Consider the following 23,310-nt stretch of genomic DNA (forward strand, 5'->3'; position numbering starts at 1 on the left):
TTGGTATTGGGAAATGAACCTGGTCAGGTGTCAGATCTCTCAGTGGTAGAGCATTTTAAAGATAGTGATCATAATTCTATCTCCTTTACAAAAGCATTGGACAGAGATAGGAACAGACAAGTTAGAAAAGCGTTTAATTGGAGTAAGGGAAATTATGAGGCTATCAGGCAGGAAATTGGAAGATTAAATTGGAAACAGATGTTCTCAGGGAAAAGTACAGAAGAAATGTGGCAAATGTTCAGTGGATATTTGTGTGGAGTTCTGCATAGGTGCGTTCCAATGAGACAGGGAAGTTATGGTAGGGTACAGGAACCATGGTGCACAAAGGCTGTAATAAATCTAGTCAAGAAGAAAAGAAAAGGTTACAAAAGGTTCAGAGAGCTAGGTAATGTCTGAGATCTAGACAATTATAAGAATAGGACCTATCAAGTGTGACAGTGGGAAAGTGTGTATGGAACTGGAGGAAATAGCAGAGGTTCTTAATGAATACTTTACTTCAGTATTCACTATGGGAAAGTATCTTGGCGATTGTAGTGATGACTTGCAGCAGACTGAAAAGCTTGAGCATGTAGATATTAAGAAAGAGGATGTGCTGGAGCTTTTGGAAAGCATCAAATTGGATAAGTCGCCGGGACTGAATGAGATGTAGCCTAGGCTACTGTGGGAGGTGAGGGAGGAGATTTGCTGAGCCTCTGGCGATGATCTTTGCATCATCAATGGGGACGGGAGAGGTTCCGAAGGATTGGAGGGTTGCAGATGTTGTTCCCTTATTCAAGAAAGGGAGTAGAGATAGCCCAGGAAATTATAGGCCTGTGAGTCTTACTTCAGTGGGTGGTAAGTTAATGGAGAAGATCCTGAGAGGCAGGATTTATGAACATTTGGAGAGGTATAATATGATTAGGAATAGTCAGCATGGCTTTTTCAAGGGCAGGTCGTGCCTTACGAGCCTGATAGAAGTTTTTGTGGATGTGACTACATATTGTTGAAGAAAGAGCAGTAGATGTAGTGTATATGGATTTCAGGAAGGCATTTGAGAAGGTACCCCAAAGGTTGGAGGTGTTGTGGATAGTGTGGAGTTCTGTCAGAGGTTACAGCAGGGCTTTGATAGAATGCAAAACTGGGCTGAGAAGTGGCAGATGGAGTTCAACCCAGATAAGTGTGAGGTGGTTCATTTTGGTAGGTCAAATATGATGGCAGAATATAGTATTAATGGTAAGACTTTTGGCAGTGTGGAGGATCAGAGGGATCTTGGGGTTCGAGTCCATTGGGCGCTCAAAGCAGCTGTACATGTTGACTCTGTGTTTAAGAAGGCATACGGTGTATTGACCTACATTAATCATGGGATTGAATTTAGGAGCCGAGAGATAATGTTGCAGCTTTCTAGGACCCTGGTCAGACCCCATTTGGAGTACTATGCTCAGTTCTGGTCGCCTCAGTACAGAAAGAATGTGGAAGCCTAGAAAGGGTACAGAGGAGATTTACAAGGATGTTGCCTGGATTGGGGAGCATGGCTTATGAAAACAGGTTGAGTGAACTCGGCCTTTTCTCCTTGGAGAGACGGAGGATGAGAGGTGACCCATCAAGGTCGTCAATTAAAATAACATAAAATGACTTGGAAAGAAGATCATGGGAAGAGATTACCACTCCCATGCATTTCACAACCACAAAAGATGACCTAGATGTATGAAATGACACAGCATAACTGCAGGTGCCTTCTTCTAGGCAAGTGTCAGTCAGGGCTCAGAGGATAGCACCCTCGCCTCTTGATGTTGCCTTCCAGTTTCATTCTAAAGAGCTGAGTGCAAAATTCTAGGTTGATCAACAGTGTTGTACAGAGGAAATGCAGTGGTGTTGGAGTGCAGGAGAAGGGGGCATCTCATCGACGTAAACAAAATTAAGGGGGTTTAGGTAGATTGAATGCTTGCAGGCTTTTTTTCCTCAGGTTGGCTGAGACTAAAGTTAAAGGTCATAGGTTGAAAGTAAAACGTGAAATATTTAAAGAAAACTTCAGAGGGGAGCTTTTTCTGTCAGAGGGTGGTGCAAGTGTGGAACAAGCCACCAATAGAAGTGGTGGTTACAGGTTTGATTTCAATATTTAAGAGAAGTTTGTATAGGTACATGGATGAGAGTGGTATGGAGGGCTACGGTCAGGGTGCGTGTAGATGGGACTAGGCAGAAGACCAGGCTGGAATAAACTGAATGGCTGAAGCGCCTGTTTCTGTTGTGTTGTGTTCAATAACTCTATAGCAATAGAATACCTCTTCCCCTGTCACACCACCTCCCTCACTCTCTCATCTGGAAAATTCAATATGCTGGGATACTAAGCTGCCAGGCCTGCCCATTCTTCAGTCACGTCTCAATGATAACAACAATATTGTAGACCCTTATGCTAATTAAAACTACATTGCTAATGATAGTTCTTGCATTAAATAGTTGCAATTTAGTGTTGGATTCTGTCCCCCCTCCCACAAATGTGCACTTACCTGCTTGTTCTGTTTACTGAATTGTTCCTTCTCTAGATGCAGTTTCTGATGCAATGGAGGAACCTGCAGTATTACTAGACATGAGATTGATCTCAGGATTGTGGTGAGTGGGAACATTTTTGGGATTAATTTTACCCTGAGATTATAGTTATACTTTCAGTTAGTGTTAACATTCAATTTAATTTGATTTTGATAATAATGAAGTCCACCACATTGTTAGTCATTAGCAAATTAACTACAGGGTAGAGCTGTTGCATGGTTAATTATGAGCTTACCAGGATTATGTATCAGTAATTAGTGTCAGCAGAGACTGATTCAGGTGTTGAGAATGCTAGGTGGTATGAATAAAGGAAGGTTTGCTGGTAAAGTATTTTTCCTCTCTTGGTCTAGTTTGATGGAAGTAGACTACTGCTGGAAATTGGAAGCTCAGACCCCTGGTGAGTGGGGAAACTTAGTGGAGTACTAGGAAGAGATACGTTCCTGTAGTTTACCTCTGCCTTGTGAATTTAAAGTACTGAACAGCATGTCTGGACTTTTTTCACTTCTACAGAACCTTCTGAATATATCAGTCAGGAAACAATGGGTATCAGTACCTTCAGGTATGTCTTTAGTTTTGGTTTACTTCATAAGACCATAAGACATAGGACCAGAATTAGGCTATTCAGTCCATTGAGTCTGCTCTGCCAGTCTAACATGGCTGATCCCGGATCTCATTCACTCCATACACCTGCCTTCTTGTTGTATCCTTTGGCACTCTGACAGATCAGGAAATGATCAACTACTGCCTTAAATATACCCATGGACTTGGCCTCCACTGCATCTGTGGCAGAGCATTCCACAGATTCACAACACTACATGCTGCATCCGCAAAGCAAACAGCATTATGAAGGACCCCACACACCCCTCATATAACTCTTCTCCCTCCTGCCATCTGGGAAAAGGCTCCAAAGCATTTGGGCTCTCACGACCAGACTATGTAACAGTTTCTTCTCCCGAGATATCAGACTCCTCAATACCCAGAGCCTGGACTGACACCAACTTACTGCCCTCTACTGTGCCTATTGTCTTGTTTATTATTTATTGTAATGCCTGCACTGTTTTGTGCACTTTATGCAGTCCTGGGTAGGTCTGTAGTCTAGTGCAGCTTTTTTTCTGAGTTGTATTTTATGTAGTTCAGTGTAGTTTTTGTACTGTTTCATGTAACACCATGGTCCTGAAAACGTTGTCTCATTTTTACTGTATACTGTACCAGCAGTTAATGGTTGAAATGACAATAAAAACTTTGGTTTTAAAAAAAAGTTCTTCCTTACCTCTGTTCTAAAGGTTTGCCCCTCAATTTTGAGGATGTGCCCTTTAGTTCTGGATACTCCCACCATAGGAAACAAAGGTTTCCACATCCACCCTATGTAATCCTTTCAACATTTGGTAGGTTTCAATAAGGTACCTACGCATTCTTCTACATTCCAGTGAGTACAGGCCCAAAGCTGCTAAATGCTCCTTATATCTTAACCCCTTCATTCCTGGATTCATCCTTGTGATCCTCCTCTGGACTCTCTCCAATGACAATCCATCCTTTCTGAGATATGGGGCCCAAAACTTTTGACAATACTCCAGGTGCGGCCTGACTAGTGTCTTATAAAGGCTCCGCATTATCTTACAAACAAGAGAAAATATGCAGATGCTGGAAACCCAAGCAAAACACACAGAATGCTGGAGGAAATCAGCAGTTCAGGCAGCATCTATGGAAAAGAGTAAACAGTCAATGCTTTGAGCTGAGACCCTTCGATAGGTCCTCCAGGATTTTGTGTGTGTTGCTCAGCATTATCTCTTTGCTTTTATATTCCATTCAATTTGAAATAAATGCCAACATTGAATTTGCCTTCTTTACCACAGACCCAACCTGTAAATTAACCTTCTGGGAATCTTGTACAAGAACTCCTAAGTCCCTCTGCATCTCTAATGTTTGAACCTTCTCCCCATTTAGATAATGGTCCACACTATCATTCCTTTTACCAAAATACATTATCATATATTTCTCAACACTGCATTCCATCTGCCACTTTTTTGCCCATTCTTCTAATTTGTCTAAGTTTTGCAATCAGATTGTTTCCTCAGCACCACCTACCCCTCCACCCATCTTTGTATCATCTGCAAACTTTGCCACAGAGCCATCAATTCCATTATCTAAATCACTGACAAACAATGTGAAAAGTAGCGGTCCCAATACTGACCCCTGAGGAACACCACTAGTCACTGGAAGCCAACCAGAAAAGGCCCCTTTTATTCCCACTGGCTGTCTCCTGCAATGCCAGTATCTTTCCTATAATGCCGTAGTATTTTATCTTGTTAAGAAGCCTCATATGTGGCACCTTAAACACCTTCTGAAAATCCAAGTAAATGACATCCATTGCCTTTCCTTTGTCCATCCTGCTTGTTACTTTCTCAAAGAACTCTAACAGATTTGTCAGTCAAGATTTCCCTTTACAGAAACCATGCTGACTTGGACTTATTTTATCATTAGTCTCCAAGTGTCTCAAAACCTCATCCTTAATAATGGACTCCAACTCTTTACCAACCACTGAGGTTAAGATATAACTAGCCTATAATTTCCTGCCTTTTGTCTTCCTCCCTTCTTAAAGAGTGACATTTGCAAATTTCCAGTCCTCTGGGACCATGCCAGAATCAATGAAAGATTATGGCCATTATCTCTTATTTTCATTATCTCTTCAGCAACCTCTCTCAGGACTCCAGGATGTAGTCCATCTAGTCCAGCTGACTTATCCACCTTAAGACCTGAGTTTCCTAGCCTTTTTTCATTTGTAATATCAATGGCACCTCTCCTGCTCCCTGAATCGCACGGACCTCTGGCACACTGCTAGTGTCATCCACAGTGAAGCCAGATGCAAAGTACCCATGAACTTCACCTACCATTTTTTGACCCCAATTATGACCTAACCAGTATCATTTTCCAGTGGTCCAATATCAACTCTCATCTCCTTTTTACTCTTTATATAACTGAAACAGTATCCTGCTTGATATTATTGGCTCATCTGCCCTCATATTTCATCTTTTCCCTTTTCACTATTTTAGTTGCCTTTTGTTGGATTTTTTAAAACCTCCCAATCATCCAACTCACTTTTGCTATCTTATACGCTCCTTCCTTCGCTTTTATGCATTCCTTAACTTTGTCTGTCAGCCATGGTTGTCTACCCCTGCTATTTGAGAACTTCTTTCTCTGTGGGACATATCTTTCCTGCGCCTTGTGAACTGTTCACAGAAACTTCAGTCATGTCTGCTGTCATCCCCCCCAGTATCCTCTGCCAATCCACCTGGGCAAGCTCCTCTCTCATGCCTCTGTAATTCCCTTTACTCCATTGCGATACTGATACAAGTGAGTTATGCTTCTCCCTCTCGAACTGTAGTATGAATTCAATCATATGATCACTGCTCACTAAGGTTTCCTTTATGTTAAGCTCCATAATAAGATCTGGGTTATTACACAACACCAAATCTAAGATAGCCTTTCCCTGAGTAGGCTCAGGCGCAAACTGCTCTAAAAAGCCATCTTGTAGGCATTCAACAAATTCCCTCTCTAGTGATTCGACACCAACCTGATTTTCCCAATCTCCTTGCATATTGAAGCCCCTCCTTTACAATTGTGTCATTACCCTTATTACATGCATTTTTCAGTTCCCTTTGCAAACTCAACCCCACATCCTGGCTACTATTTGAAGACCTATATAAGATCCCCATAATGTTTTTTTAACCCTTGCAATTTCTTAACTCCACCCACAATGATTCAACATACTTTGATCCTATGACTCCTCTTTCTAAAGATGTAATTCCATCTCTTACCAACAGAGCCACGCCACTGCCTATGCTGCACTGCCTGTCCTTTTGATACAAAGTATACCTTTGAAGTTATGCTCCCAACAATGGCCTTTCAGCCACGACTCAGTGAGAATAGAATTTGGAGAGCCAGGTAGAAAGCTGAGAAGCAGGACCAATTGGGTAGTAATTTCTGGATTGCTGCCTGTGCCATGTGCTAGTGAGGGTAAAAAAAAGGATGATTTGTCAGATAAATGCATGGCTGAGAAGTTGGTGCAGGGGGCAGGGCTTCAGGTTCTTGGATCATTGTGATCTCTTATGGGCAGGTATGACCTGTTCAAAAGTGATGGGTTGCACCTGAACATGAGGGGGAACAATATTCTTGTGGGCAGGTTTGTTAGAGCTGTTGGGGAGGGTTTAAACTAACTTGGCAGGGGAATGGCAGTGGAACTAACTTGGCAGGTGAAGGGGCTCAGGATAAGATAGATGGTAAAGAGATAAAGATAGTGTGCAGTCAGACTGTCGGGAAGGGCAAGCAGGTGATGGGACTTAGTTGCAGCCAACAGGCAGAGTATCAAATCATTAGGGATGCAGAGTCAGAAAGGATAGCAAATACAGTACTCAAGGTGTTGTATTTAAATGCCTATAGTATAAGAAATAAGGTGGATGAACTTGTTGCAATATTACAGATTGTTGGATATGATGTTGTGGCCATCACCGAATCGTGGCTGAAGGATGGTTGTAGTTGGGAGCTGAATGTCCAAGGTTACACGTTATATCAGAGGGATAGGAAGGTAGGCAGAGGGGGTGGTGTGGCTCTACTCGTAAAGAATGGCATCAAATCAGTAGAAATATGTGACATAGGGTATCCTTGTCGGTTGAGTTAAGAAACTGCAAGGGTAAAAGGATGTTGATGGCAGTTAAATACATGCCTCCCAACAGTGGCTGGGAGGTGGACCACAGGTTACAACAGGAAATAGAAAAGGCGAGTCAAAAAGAGCAATGTTATGATAGTCATGGGAGATTTTAACATGCAGGTCTATTGGGGAAAATCAGGTTGGTAATGGGTCTCAAGAGAGTGAGTTTGTTGAATGCTAAAGACAACTTTTTATTAAACCCTTTTGATAAGGATTTAAGCCTAAAATTTCTTTTTAGGCTTAAACAACTAAAAAAACTAAAAAAAAAATTAGAAGGGAAAAGATGAAATATGAAAGCAAGTTAGCAAATAATATCAAAGAGGATAGTAAAAGTTTTTTTCAAGTATGTTAAAAATAAAAGAGAAGCAAGAGTGGATATAGGACCACAAGAAACTGAGGCAGGAGAAATAATGGGGGACAAGGAGATGGCTGATGAAATAAATGAGTATTTTGCATCAGTCTTCACAGTGGAAGACACTAGCAGTAAGCCTGATGTTGTTGTGTGTGAAGGAAGAGAAGTTGGTGTAGTTACTGTTACAAGAGAGAAGGTGCTCAAAAAGTTAAAAGACCTAAAAGTACATAAGTCACCCAGAACAGATGAACTGCACCCTAGAATTCTGAAAAAGGTAGTGTTAGAAATTGTGGTGGCATTAGAAATGATCTTTCAAACATTATTGGACTCTGGCATGGTGCCAGAGGACTGGAAAATTGCAAATGTTACTCCACTCTTTAAGAAAGGAGGAAGGCAGCAGAAAGGAAATTATAGACCAGTTAGCCTGACCTCAGTGGTTGGGAAGATATTGGAGTCAATTGTTAAGGATAAGGTTAAGGAGTACTTGGTGACACAGGACAAGATAGTACAAAGTCAGCATGGTTTCCTTCAGGGAAAATCCTGCCTGATGAACCTGTTGGAATTCTTTGAGGAGATCACAAATAGAATAGATAAAGGGGATGCAGTGGATGTTGTATATTTGGACTTCCAGAAGGCCTTTGACAAGGTGCCACACATGAGGCTGCTTACCAAGTTAAGAGCCCGTGGTATTACAGGAAAGTTACTAACATGGTTAGAGCATTGACAGATTGGTAGGATGCAGCGATCGGGAATAAAAGTATCCTTTTCTGGTTGGTGCCAATGACTAGTGGTGTTCCGCAGGGGCCAGTGTTGGGATCATTTCTTTATACGCTGTATATAAATGATTTAGATGATGGAATAGGTGGCTTTGTCGCCAAGTTTGCAGATGATATAAAGATTGGTGGAGGGGCAGGTAGTGTTGAGGAAACAGGTAGGATGCAGAAGGACTTGGAGAACGGGCAAGAAAGTGGCAAATAAAATACAATGGAAAATCTATGGTCAAGCACTTTGAAAGTAGAAATAAATGTGTGGACTATTTTCTAAATGGGGAGAAAATCCAGGACTCTGAAATGCAGAGGGACTTGGGAGTCCTTGTGCAGAACACCCTGAAAGTTAACTTGCAGGTTGAGTCATTGGGTGAGGAAGGCAAATGCCATGTTTGCATTCATTTCAAGAGGACTAGAATGCAAAAGCAAGGATGTGATGCTGAAGGCTTATGAGGCACTGGTGAGGCTTCACATTGAGTATTGTGAACAGTTGTGGGCTCCTCATCTTAGAAAAGATATGCTGGCATTGGAGAGGGTCCAGAGGAGGTTCACAAAGATGATTCCAGGAATGAAAGGGTTATCATACGAGGAATGTTTGATGGCTCTGGGTCTGTACTCGCTGGAAATTAGAAGTATGAGGGGGGATCTCATTGAAAACTTTCTAATATTGAAAGGTCTAGAAAGAGTAGATGTGGAAAGGATGTTTCCCATGGTGAGAGAGTCTAGGACAAAGTGTGTACAGCCTCAGGATAGAGGGGAGCTCTCTCAAAACAGAGATGCGGAGAAATTTCTTTAGCCAAAGGGTGGTGAATTTGTAGGATTTGTTGCCACGTGCAGCTATGAAGGCCAGGTCATTGAGTGTATTTAAGGCAGAGATTGATAGGTTCTTGATTGTACATGGCATCAAATATTATGGGGAGAAGGGAGGGAACTGGGTTTCAGGAGGAGGAAAAAAAGCATCAGCCATGATTGAATGGCGGAGCAGACTTGACAGTCCAGATGGCCTAATTCTTCTCCTATGTCTTATTGTCTTACCTCCATCTTAAATCTACTCCCCCAAATCTTGAGGCCATGCCCCCTAGTACTAGTCTCACCTACCAGTGGGAACAAATTTCTTGTCTCTATCTTATCTATCCCTTTCATGTCTCTATAAGATCTCCTGTCATTCTTCTGAATTCCAGCAAGGGCAGTCCCAGATGACTCAATCTCTCCTAATAGTCTAACTCCATCTCTGGAATCAACCTGGTGAGCCTCCTCTGCACCACCTCCAAAGCCAGTATGTCCTTCTCCAAGTAAGGAGACCAGAACTGCACCCAGTACTCCAGGTGCGACCTCACCAGTACCCTGTACAGTTGCAGCATAACCTCCCTGCTCTTAAAATTCACTTCCTCTAGCAATGAAGGCCAACATTCCATTTGCTTTCTTGATAGCCTGCTGCACCTGCAAACCAACCTTTTGTGAGTCATGCACAAGCACTCCCAAATCCCTCTGCACAGCAGTATGCTATGATTTTTTACCATTTAAATGATAATCCACTCTTACATTTTTCCTTCCAAAGTAGATGACCTCGCATTTACCAGCATTGTACTCCATCTGCCAGACCCTTGCCCATCTATACCCTATCTATATCTCTCTTCAGACTCTCTGTATCTTCTGCACAATTTGCTTTTCTACTCAATTTAGTATCAGCAGCAAACTTAGGTACACTACACTCAGTCTCCTTTCCAGACCGTTAATGTGTATCGTGAACAGTTGCAGGTCCAGCACTGACCTCTGCAGCACACCACTCACCACTGATTGCCAGCCATAGTAACACCCATGTATCCCAACTCTCTGCTTTCTATTAGTTAACCAATCCTCTATCTATGCTAATACATCTCCCCTACCTCTATGCATCCTGAACAAGGGGGACTACAACAGGATGAGGGAGGAGTTGGCTAATGTGGATTGGGACCACAGGCCATTTGGTAGGACAGTTGAGGAACAGTGGAATACTTTCAAAGAGATTTTTCACAGTGCCCAACAAAAGTATATTCCAGTCAAAAGAAAGGACAGTAAGTGTGCGGAGAACCAGCCTTGGACAACTAAAGAAATAAAAAATAGTATCAAATTAAAAGCTCATCTGTACAAAGTTGTAAAGAGTAGTGGGAGACTGGAGGATTGGGAAAACTTTAAAATGGTCCCTTGGAAGATGAGAAGGGGAAATTGATATTGGGTATTAAGGAAATAGCTGAGGCATTGAACAACTATTTTGTGTCAGTCTTCACGGTGGAGGACACATCTAATATGCCAAAGAATGATGTTATGGATGAAATGGGAGGTGAGGATCTCAATAAAATCACTGTCACTAAAGAGAGAGTGATGAGCAAACTAGAGGGCCTGAAGGGAGATAAGTTCCCTGGTCCTGATGGGATGCATCCCAGGGTGCTGAGGGAATAGGAGGAGGTTATAGTAGACGTGTTGGTAATCATTTACCAAAATTCTCTGGACTCTGGACAGGTCCCAGCAGATTGGAAGATAGCAAATGTCATGTCACTTTTTAAAAAAGGATGTAGGCATAAGAGTGGAAACTGTAGCCAGTTAGCTTAACATCTGTAGTCAGGAAAATGCTTGAAGCTGTCATTAAGGAAGAAATAGCAAAACATTTAGAAAGGAGTGGTTCCATTAGACAGATGCAGCATGGATTCAGAAAGGACAGGTCCTGTTTGACAAACTTACTGGAGTTCTTTGAGGACATAATGAGTGCAGTGGATAGAAGGGAACAGGTGGATGTCGTATATTTGGATTTCCAGAAGGCGTTTGATAAGGTGCCGCACAAGGGACTTATAAATAAGATACGGATGCATGGAGTTGGAGGAAGTGTAGTGGCATGGATAGTGGATTGGTTAAGCAATAGAAGACAGAGAGTTGGTATAAATGGGTGTTTCTCCGGTTGGCAGTCAGTGGAGAGTGGGGTGTCGCAGGGGTCGGTGTTGGGCCCGCAGCTGTTTACCATTTACATTGATGATTTGGAAGAGGGGACTGAGTGTAGTGTAGCAAAATTTGCTGATGACACTAAACTGAGTTGAAAAGTAAATTGTACAGAGGATGGGGAGAGTCTGCAGAGGGATAGAGGTAGGTTAAGTGAGTGGGCCAAGGTTTGGCAGATGGAATACAATGTTGGTAAATGTGAAATCATCCACTTTGGAAGGAATAATAGAAGAGCAGATTATTATATAAATGGTGAGATTGCAGCATGCTGTTGTGCAGAGGGACTTGGGAGTGCTTGTGCATGAATTGCAAAAAGTTGGTTTGCAGGTACAACAGGTTATTAAGAAGGCAAACGGAATGTTGGCCTTCATTGCTAGAGGAATTGAATTCAAAAGCAGGGAGGCCATGCCGCAACTATACAGGGTACTGGTGAGGCTGCACCTGGAGTACTGTGTGCAGTTCTGGTCTCCATTCTTGAGGAAGGATATACTGGCTTTGGAGGCAGTGCAGAGGAAGTTCACCAGGTTGATTCTAGAGATGAAGGGGTTAACCTATAAGGAGAGATTGAGTTGCCTGGGACTATACTCTCTGGAATTCAGAAGAATGAGAGGGGATCTTATAGAAACATACAACATTTTGAAAGGGATAGATAAGATAGAAGTAGGAAAGTTGTTTCCATTGGTAGGTGAGTCTAGAACTTGGGGACATTGCCTCAAGATTCAGGGGAGAAGATTTTGGATGGAGATGAGGAGAAACTGTTTTTCCCAGAGAGTAGTAAATCTGTGGAATTCTCTGCCCAGGGAAGCAATTAAGGCTTCTTCATTAAATATATTTAAGATACAGTTAGATAGATTTTTACATTGGGGAATTAAGGGTTATGGGGAAAAGACAGGTAGATGGAGCTGAGTTTACGGACAGATCAGCCATGATCTTATTGAATGGCGGGGCAGGCTTGATGGGTCGGATCGCCTACTCCTGCTCCTATTTCTTATGTTCTTATGGATAAGATCTTATTTTATCTATGCATCCTTATCTGTATTGAGGTCCTCATCTCCCATTGCATCCACAACATCTCTCTTTGGCATGTTAGATGTGTCCTCCACTGTAAAGACCGACACAAAATAGTTATTCAAAGCTTCAGTCATTTCCTCATTATCCAACATCAATTCCCCTTTCTTTTCCTCCAAGGGACCTACATTCACTTTAGTCACCCTTTTCTGCTTTATATAATTCTAAAAACTTCTACTATCTGCTTTTATATTTTGTGCTAGTTTATTTTCATAATCTAGCTTCCCTTTCTTTATTGCTCACTTAGTGGCACTTTGTTGCTTTTTAAACTTTTTCCAATCTTCCAGTTTCCCACTACTCTTGCTGACTTTGTATGCACAAATGTTTAGTTTGATACCTTCTTTTATTTCCTTAGTTATCCAAGGCTGGCTCTCCCCACCCTTACCATCCTTGTTTTTACCTGGAATATACATTTGTTGAGCACTGTGAAAAATCTCATTGAAAGTCTTCCACTTTTCCTCAACTGTCCCACCATAAAGCCTGTGTTCCCAGCCTACACTAGCCAAATCCTCCCTTATCCCATTGTAGTCTCTATTGTTTAGGCATAATACACTGGTTTTAGATTGAACTATTGCACCCTCCATTTGTATGAGAAATCCATTCATATTGTGATCATTCTTTCCAAGAGGATCCCTAACTACAAGATCACTAATTTTACCTGTCTCATTGCACAGGACCAGATCTAAGATAGCACATTCCCTTGTAGGTTCAGTAACATACTGTTCACGAAAGCCATCATGGATGCATTCTATGAAGTTCTTCTCAAGACTGCCTTGACCAACTTTATTCACCCAACCTATGTGCAAGTTAAAGTCCCCCATGATAACTGCTGTTCCATTCTTTCATGCTTCAGACATTTCTCAGTTTATTGCCTGTGCCACTGTAATGTTATTATTTGGTGACCTATAGACAACTCCCACCCAATGATTTTTCTCCCTTTAATATTTTAATCTTTACCCAGATGGATTCAACATTCTGCTCCTTAGATCTTATATCGTCTCTCACTATTGCCCTGATCTCATCTTGAATTAAGAGTGCTACCCCACCTCCCTTAACCTTCCTGCCTCTCCTTTCATATTACCTGATATCCTTGGATATTTAATTCCCAATCCTCTCCTCCCTGCAAGCACGTCTTTGTAATGGCCACTAAATCATAGCCCTTTGTACTGACTTGTGCCACAAGTTCACTGACCTTGTTTCAAATAACACAGACATTCAAATAAAGTGCCCTTACATTCATTGTGCTTTTAAAATCTTGTAATCTTTTACTCTTTTGCACTTGATGCCACTTCACTCCACTCTTACTTTTCTTTTTTATCTTTTGCTTTATCTTTATCCACACTTTTTAAATTTATCCATACTTTGACAATCTGTTTCCTCTCTTCTTTCTACTGTCTATCTCCCCTTTCCATTCAGATGTAGGGTCTCTGTTGACAACTTCTTTCTTCCCCTGCTTGAGTTCCTCCAGTGCTTCGTATTGCTCCATATTCTAGCATCTGCAATTCTCTACATTTTCATTCAGGCTACATTTGGTCAAATACTGCCTTAATACAACTGGTATTTGGTTGGACAACTTTTTATTAACCAGTGCCATCACAATGGAACAAATTGTCTCCTTCTGAATTATGGAGTTTTTATTATTCTATGCATGCAAGTCAATATTTGAATGATGGCTATTGACCTAGAAACTATAACTAAATTTATCTACCTCTGTGAAAACCACTTCTTGCTTAAAAATATACCTCCTGGGTTCAGTTTCTAATTTAAATTGTTTGAATAGAATATATCAGCTATTACAGAACTAAATAGATGTCATATCATATTTGGGAATAATGATTGCATATTGCATTAAAGATCTGCCTTCACCTTATAATATTACAAGGTCAGGGCCCATGCTGCCAACAGTTTGCATTTTAATGAGATTCTCATTTTTGACTGAAGAATGACTGATCTCAAAATCCCCTGTCAACATTACTTATAATAAGAGGAATTCCCTCATCCCACCCTCAGCACCCTCTTGTTCTTTCCAAGCATAGTGCCATTGCCCTTCCAGTTCCCAGCTTTTGTGCCTAGGAAGGTATCGCCAGGTGAAGGTTTTGCAACAGAGGACGAATTCTATAAATTCATGTTGCCATTACTGCTCTCCAATCTCTTGCTGCTGTTTCTTAGTGGGTGAATTCAACTATTTCAAAGTCATAGAAGCAATGTAAAAGCCTGAAAAGAGACAAGATGATATAGTCCCAGGTCTAACACCTCCAAAAGTCAGTTTTGATCTGAAGTTTCCATTTTGAAGAATTGAGCAACCTGATGATCACAGGCTGCACTGCTTAGCAATACTGGTGTGGCACCTGAGACAGTCCATCAGTTTCACAAACAAAAGACTGTTTCTTTTGAGCCATTCTGTGTTGATTCTAAGCTGTAGGGAGACAGGATTCCATAGGCTCAGAAGTGAATTCTTTATGAAGGTAGCACTGGTCAGCAAAGAGCAGCTTGCATTTCTTCTATCTTGTGCAGAAGTTCTACAAAGGTTGGTCTTTGAGCAGGATTGTGGCTCCAGCAGTTCAACATAACATTGTAGATCTAAATTAAAAATGTGACAAAGAGAAGGTTCTCATTGTGGTGCCCAGTATATTGAAATAAACACCATAGGAAGTATCAACAAAAGCAGGCAGCTTTGAAAATGCATTAGGTATAACAGAAGGATGCAGCCATACTGCTCTTGTGCCATCCAGTCCATCTTTCCATGGTAACTTTACCCTCCAATTTTTTAAGTTCTTTTAGAAAGTTCCTTTGGATTTGCTATCACTAGTCTTTCATGCAGTAGATTGATAATAACTCACTGCATGCAGAATTTTACCTCACCTTCTCTCATAACTTTATACATCTCATTCTTGTCACCTCTCAGCCTTGTTTGTTCCCAGGGATACGAACAAACCAATCCCACTTCTCCTGATAACTCAAGCCCTCCAATCCAAAAAACAAACCTTTTCTGCACTCACTTGGCTTATCAACATCCTGTGTACAGTAGGTGACTCCTTTGCTTGCATCTTTGGAAACAGCTCTATTTCTATCTTTGATGGTTTTTTTTTCCTTTTCAAGGTTCTTTTGAAGACCCTGACCTGGAGTCACACTCTGACTTTGACTTTGTTTCTTTGTGGGAATGGGACCCACTCTCAGGGCCTCATGACCGGCCACCTTTTGATGTCAAGGACGCAGCCTGGATGACTAGTGCACCACCTTCAGAGTGTCGGATTTTTGTGGCTCTGGAGATGGGCTGATTCAAGGCCGGTGCCCCTGACTGAAGCGTCATGGGAGAACACGGAATACTGGGGCAGCGGGTTAGCTGCCAGCTGTGTGTCCAGAGACCTGAGCCTTTCCGGGGTCAATTCTCTGGGCGCAGAGCTTGGAAAAAGCGACACAACAGACTTTTAACATCATAAATCAGTGAGCTGTTTGTTATGTCTCCCCTCTTGCTGTGAAACGAGAACATGTCTCTTTCTCCTGTTTGGGGGAGAGAGAGAGAGAAAGAGAGAGCCTGTGGTATGTCGAATTACTGGGTGAATGACTAGTCTTTGGGGTACTGCAAGTCTGTGTCTTAATTGATGCTTTGCTGCACGCTTGAGTACTCTGTGGAGGACGTCAATGCTTTATTGCTGCTGGGGGAGGGGGTTCTTTGCCTTGCTGCTGCTTGTGTGTGTGAGGGGGAATATGGAGGTGGGGTTTTGGGGTTCTAATGTTTAACTGTCATTCATTCTTTGGGGCACTCATCTGTTTTCATGGATGTTTATGAAGGAAAAGAATTTCAGGATGTATATTGTATACACATCTCTGACATTAAAACATACCTATTTAGATAGCAAACACGAGGAAATCTGCAGATGCTGGAAATTCAAACAACACACACAAAATGCTGGTGGAACACAAGCAGGCCAGGCAGCATCTATAAGGAGAAGCACTGTCTATGTTTTGGGCTGAGACCCTTCGTCAGGACTAACTGAAAGGAAAGATATTAAGAGATTTCCTTAGTATATAATAATCTCTTAGTATCTTTCCTTTCAGTTAGTCCTGACGAAGGGTCTCAGCCCAAAACATCGACAGTGCTTCTCCTTATAGATGCTGCCTGGCCTGCTGTGTTCCACCAGCATTTTGTGTGTGTTATACTTATTTAGATGTTGAGTTCCTTCACCAGTTTGGTTTTTGCTCCAGATCTCAGCTGCTACACTTGCTTGTGTCTCAGTGTAGATAATGTTTAATCATTCTGCCTTCATCATTGCTCTCTGCTACTTCAGTGAGGAGGAATTTTGTCAAAACCTAGAGAGTTGTGGATGTATTGAAAATATTTAGCTTGGAGTCTAATAGACATCCAAAGAACAAAAGAATAAAGGGCAGGGCGAGAAACAAATAGGGAATTGGAGTAGAAGCTAAGACCGGATCAGCCCTGATCCAGTGGTGAAGTAGGCTTGATGAGCTTATTAGCCTGCTTACTGTTTACTTCCTTCGGAGAGAAGCGAGGTGATAGTTAGAACTTCTGTTGAAGTTACTTTAGAAAGGGAGCAGAATCCCTAACTATTTCTAAAATGGACACCAAGCATTAGTCTTGAGCAGCAACACCTTACGTGAAACCTTCATAAGTCATCCATAACCCTACTGCTTATATAATCTTTTCATGGCATCATTTCTGTAACTTCTTCCATGCCTGCAACCTTATGGGATATCCAAACTTGTACTGCTCTCTTACAATTCTAATTCATTAGAGCTGTGCCTTTAGTTTCCTCATCGTTCTGGAATGCCTTCATAAACCCTTCCTCTTAATATCTCTCTTCCTCAAATTTTTCATTTTAATGTCTTTCATCAACCAAAATATGATGTAGTGAGTTCCTCATATCTGAATTGATGAAAAAATATTGAATCTTGAGAGGAATTTGGATAGGCACATGGATGGAAGTAATATGGAGGGCTGAACCATGTGTGCGTCAATGAGAATAGGCAGAATAATGGGTCAGCATGGACTAGAGGGACTGAATGGATTGTTTCTGATCTGTAGAGCTCTATGACTAAGTAATGAGTAGGAACATGAATAGATCATTACTGATTTCAATCTCAGTTTCATTTTCCAACAGTCTCCCCATAGTCCTGGCTTTTGTTAAAACCAAAAAAAAACTATTGAATGGACTTAATGACTGAGCCACCGCAACCTACTAAGTTAGAGAATCCCTAAGATATATTGCCACTGAGTGAAAGATATCATCAACATTACTTTGAACCAGTGTCCCTAGCCTCCACCCCTCATACGGGCAGAGCTGGTGTCCCCTGGCCCTGCACCCCTCTAACAGGGGGAGCCGGTCACCCAATGCCCCGCCCCTCAGATGAGGGGGGGAATCTGGTGCCTCCCTCCAGTTCCCCACCATATCAATGAGGGAATCTGGTAGCCCCGCTATTCCCCACCATACAGGCGGGGAAGCTTGGTGTCCCCTTTGTTCTCCGCTCCTCAGACAGGGAAAATTTGTCCCTGAATCCTGCCTGTACAAGTTTCCAAGTGGCAATGACCTTGTCCTTATTTTTCTGTACTCAGCAGAATGTTTCCCCAAATCACCTGTACTCTTTGTTCAGCTAACCTTCATCCTAGTGAAATAATCTGCAGAATTTTCACTGCACTCCATGCCACCTACATATGCTAGTCTTTGATAGACTCATAGTTATAGAACAGTACAATATAGGGTGTCCATGCTGAACTATTAATTTGTCTTGTCCCATCGACCTATTGATCATATTGATGCAGTTATAAAGAAGGCAAAACAGTGGCTATATTACATTAGGAGTTTGAGAGTCTACCAATGTACCATGGACAGCACTCTGACTGGCTGCATCACTGTCTAATATGGGGGGCTGCTGCACAAGATCAAAATTCGTTGCAGAAACTTGTAAAATTAGTCAGCTCTATTATGGGTACCAGCCTCTGTGATATCCAAGACATCTTCAAGGAGAAGTGCCTCAGGAAGACAGTATCCATCATTAAGGATCCTCACCACCCAGGACATACCCTCTTCACACTGTTACCCTCGAGAACGAGGTACAGAAGCCTGAAGACACACACTCAGTGATTCATGAACAGCTTCTTTCCCTCTGCCATCCAATTTCTAAATGGACATTGCACCCATGAACACTAACTCAATGCTTTTATTATTTCTGTTATTTTGCACTACTTATTTTAACTTAACTATTTAATAGAAATATAACTTTAAAAACAAACATAATGTAACTCCATTTTTTTCTCTATTTATATAGTCATGTTCTTCATTGTACTGCTGCCATAAAGTTAACAAATTTCATGACATATGCTGGTGATGTTAAATCTTATTCTGGCCTGCACTCAGACCATAGGCCTCCATACCACTTCCATCCATGTACTTATCCAAATTTCACTTAAATATTGAAAATGAACCTGAATTCATGACTTTCTCTGGCAGCTCATTCAACACTCTCACCACCCACTGAGTGAAGAAGTTCTCCCTCACATTCCCCTTAAATATTTCACCTTTCACCCTTAAGCTATGATCTCAAGTTCTACTCTCATCTAACCTCTGGGGAAAAAAAGATGCTTGCATTTACCCTATCACAATTTTGTATACAGTCAGGGTGGTTGTAGAGAATGCTTCAGGTACTGTTAATCGCAGGTAACCTGACCCCTTTACATATTTTTAATTGCTGTCATTTTTGTATGGTAACTCTTCTTGTGATACAAAGTTAACTTTTAATATATCAAAAATGAATTATGGAATAGGAGTCTGTTATTTTGCGTTCTGCTGAGAATTTAGTTCTAGCTTTAGCGCATCAGAATGAACTTTTCTTACACTTTTCTAAGTCCAAAGTACATATATGTCACCATATGCAATCCTGAGATTCATTTTCTTGCAGGCATTCACAGTATTTAGAAAGAAACATAATAGAATAAATGAAAAACATATACAACAGAGGTGGATAAACAAACTGTATGCAATAGGTAACAAATTGGGCAAATACAAAAATAAAGGAAAAAGAAAATAATAATAATAATAATAAATAAGCAAGCAATAAATATCAAGAACACGAGTTATACAGTCCTTAAAAGTGAGTCCATATGTTATGGAATCAGTTCAATGCTGGGGAGTCTGCGTGTTGAAGAGGAATGGAGGCCGGTGACTAGTGGTGTGCCTCAGGGATCTGTTCTTAGACCCCTACTCTTTGTGATTTTTATAAATGACCTGGATGAGGAAGTGGAGGGATGGGTTAGTAAATTTGCTGATGACACAAAAGTTGGGTATGTTGTGGATAATGTGGAGGGCTGTCAGAGGTTACAACAAGACATTGATAGGGTACAAAACTGGGCTTAGAAGTGGCAGATGGAGTTCAACCCGGATAAGTGTGAGGTGACAACACACACAAAATGCTGGTGGAACACAGCAGGCCAGGCAACATCTATAGGGAGAAGCGCTGTCGACGTTTCGGGCCGAGACCCTTCGTCCTGACGAAGGATTGTTCCACCAGCATTTTGTGTGTGTTGTTGTTTGAATTTCCAGCATCTGTAGATTTCCTCGTGTTTGGTGGTTCATTTTGGTAGGTTAAATATAATGGCAGAATATAGTACTAATGGTAAGACTCTTGGCAGTGTGGAGGATCAGAGGGATCTTGGGGTCTGAGTCCATAGGACACTCAAAGCTGCTGCGCAGGTTGACTCTGTGGCTAAGAAGGCATACGGTGCATTGGCCTTCATCAATCGTGAGATTGAGTTTAAGAGCCGAGAGGTAATGTTGCAGCTATATAGCACCCTGGTCAGACCCCATTTGGAATACTGTGCTCAATTCTGGTCACCTCAGTATAGGAAGGATATGGAAGCAATAGAAAGGGTGCAGAGGAGATTGACAAGGATGTTGCCTGGATTGGGGAGCATACCTTATGAGAATAGGTTGAGTGAACTCGGCCTTTTCTCCTTAGAGTGACGGAGGATGAGTGGTGACTTGATAGAGGTGTACAAGATAATGAGAGTCATTGATCATGTGGATAGTCAGAGTCTTTTCCCCAGGGAAAAGCATGGCTAGCATGAGAGGGCACAGTTTTAAGGTACTTGGAAGTAGGTACAGAGGAGATGTCAGGTGCAAGTTTTTTAATGTAGAGAGTGGTGAGTGCGTGGAATGGGCTGCTGGCGGCAGTGGAGGCAGAAATGATAGGGTCTTTTAAGAGACTCCTGGATGGTTATATGGAGCTTAGAAAAATAGAGGGCTATGGGTAAAGCCTAGGTAGTTCTAAGGTAGGGCACGTTTGGCACAGCTTTGTGGGCTGAAGGTATGTATTGTGCTGTATTTTTTCTGTGTTTTTATGTTACTACCCAACATTTAAGAGAAGCTTGGATAGTTAAATAGATGGTGGGGCATTGAGGGCTGTGATCCTAGTGCAGGTCAATTGAAGTAGGCAACTTAAATGGCTCAGTTTGGACCACATGGGCTGAAGGCCTAGTTTCTGTGCTGTACTTTTCTTTAACTCTAAGTGATCTCAAGAAGCTCAATTACAATCTTTCCATGGATTCAGTTTTCACATGTTCCTCCCCACCCACTACAAAGAACCAGATTTAGACATTTGTTCTACTATACAGCTGCTTACCTCTCTTGGACAGTCTTGGGGTGCTGGTAAGCGTCTGGTTTTTAGGACTTCAAGCATCTGGAAGACCATGTGTCCTTGTTTATCTGGACCAATCATTCTTTGATACTCCTTTAAAAAAAAAGGAAAGGATGATTGTGCCTCCTGAGGCTTCTCCCTTGTTCATACTGGGTGGAGCAAGCAGACACATGCTACTTCTTCACTCAAATGCAAATCTGATTTAATCAGTCTCCTAATCCAGCTCATTCTTTCCCAGTACTTGATGATTATTCAGACTTTCCTGACCAAACACCCAGAAATGTAACCCAACCACTATCTATTGACCATCCTAGCTACTCTGCATTGTCTTTCTGTATGTTTAAAAATTGATTTTTAAGTCATCTTTCACGTTTTTAAAGCTATTAATGGTCTGGGACTGCAGAACATCACAGAAGCACTTTCGATTTACAATCCTGCTGGAGCTCTCAAGTCTTCTTCTGATGGTTTATTTAAATTTAAGCAATTTCTGTCAATAGGTAATTGGCAGGTCAGCTTGTTTCAACTATGCAACTAAACTGTGGACTGCAATACCTAAAACTATAATGGATGCAGTCTCAGTTGACACTTTTAAACACTAGCTCAAAACCTATTTATTTCACCTTGCTTTGAACTGACATCTGTTTGTCTTTTATTTTCATGTTTATTTTTATTTTCATGTTTGCACTTTATGTAAAATATTTTGAACTACATTGCCTGCACACAAAGTGCTCTATGAATAAGTTATTATTATCTGTGTTGCTCTTAAAACTGCCCCACTGAAGACAATTTGGCTCTTCCGTTGGTTTCCTCAGTAGTCTCAGGAGCCAATAAACTGAAGACTCAGCAGACTACAGATGCTAGAACCTGGAGCAAAATACAATCTTCTGGAAGAACTCAGTGAGCAGCACCTATTGGATGGAGGTGGGTGGGTGAGGAGAGGGATTAAATGGATATTGGGGATTCCAAGGCTCTAATTTAAAAATAAGTTGTGAATTAGACCATAAGATATAGGAGCAGAATTAGACCATTTGGCCCATCAAGTCTGCTCTGCCATTTTACCATGACTGATCCAATTTTCCTTGCAGCACCAATCTCCTGCCTTCTCATATCCCTTCATGTCCTGGCCAATCAAGAATCTATCAAATACTGCCTGAAATATACATTAAGACTTGGCCTGCACAACTACCTGTGGCAAAGAATTCCACAGATTCACCATCCTCTGGATAAAGAAATTCCTCCTCATCTCCATTCTAAAAGGACATCCCTCTATTTTGAGGTTGTGTCCGCTAGTCTTAGACTCTCCCACCATAGGCAACATCCTCTCCACATCCACTCTAAAGAATTTCACTGTTCAAAAGGTCTCAATTAGGTTACCCCTCATTCTTCTTAATTCTTCTGAACAGAGGCTCAGAGTCATTAAATGCACTTCATATGAAAAGCTATTCAATCCTGGACTCATTTTCATGAACCTCCTTTGAACCCTCCCCTGTTTCAGCACATCCTTTCTAAGATAAGAATCCAAAAACTGCTTACAATACTCTGGCTTACCAGTACTCTATCAAGTCTCAACATTACATCCTTGCTTTTATATTCTAGTCATCTTGAAACAAATGCCAACTTTGCATTTGCCTTCCTTATCACAACTCAGCCTGCAAATTACTGTAACCTTTATGGAATCCTGCACAAGGACTTCTAAGTTCCTTTGCACCTCAGTTTTTTTTTGTATTTTCTCTCCATTTAGAAAATAGTTAATCCTTTCATTTCTTCTTCCAAAGTGTATGACCATACACACTTCCCAACACTCTATCTGCTATTTCTTTGTCAATTCTCTTAATCTAAGTCCTTCTGTAGCTTCTCCACATCCTGAAAACTACCTGCCCCATCACCTATCTTCATATTGTCTGCAAATTTTGCAACAAAACCAACGATTCCATCATCCAAATCATTGACAAAAAACACAAAAACAATTGGTCCTAACACAGACCCCTGTGGAACACTACTAGTCACCAGCAGCCAAAAAGAAAAGGCTCCCTTTAGTCACACTCTTTACCTCCTACCAGTAAGCCACCGTTTTCTCCATGATAGAATCTTTCCTGAAATACCATGGGATCATAGCTGGTTAAGCTGCCTCAAGCATGGCACCTTGTCAAAAGCCTTCTCAAAATCCCAGGATACAACATCAAGCAATTCTTTGTCTATGCTGCTTGTTATTTCCTTAAAGATTTGTCAGGCAAGAGTTTCCCTTGAGGAAACTATGCTGACTATGATCTATTTTA

The 23,310-nt window shown here is 41.4% G+C and overlaps 1 protein-coding gene across 5 annotated transcripts in view; it reads right to left on the reverse strand.

Annotated features, from left to right (window-relative positions):
* Positions 1-13,963: 13,963 nt before the first annotated feature.
* Positions 13,964-23,310, reverse strand: part of LOC140739678 (tyrosine-protein kinase JAK2-like) — a 254,486-nt gene continuing 245,139 nt past the window's right edge. For all 5 annotated transcript variants that reach the window (XM_073068052.1, XM_073068054.1, XM_073068049.1 and 2 more), the window contains 2 exons: positions 21,020-21,127; positions 13,964-14,965 (listed from right to left, as the gene is read on the reverse strand). In XM_073068052.1, coding sequence (XP_072924153.1) covers positions 14,861-14,965; positions 21,020-21,127 — 213 coding nt within the window. In that variant the 3' untranslated portion in view covers positions 13,964-14,860. The remainder of the gene's footprint in view (positions 14,966-21,019; positions 21,128-23,310) is intronic.

This window comes from Hemitrygon akajei, chromosome 16, assembly GCF_048418815.1.
Source record: "Hemitrygon akajei chromosome 16, sHemAka1.3, whole genome shotgun sequence".
Taxonomy (NCBI): domain Eukaryota; kingdom Metazoa; phylum Chordata; class Chondrichthyes; order Myliobatiformes; family Dasyatidae; genus Hemitrygon; species Hemitrygon akajei.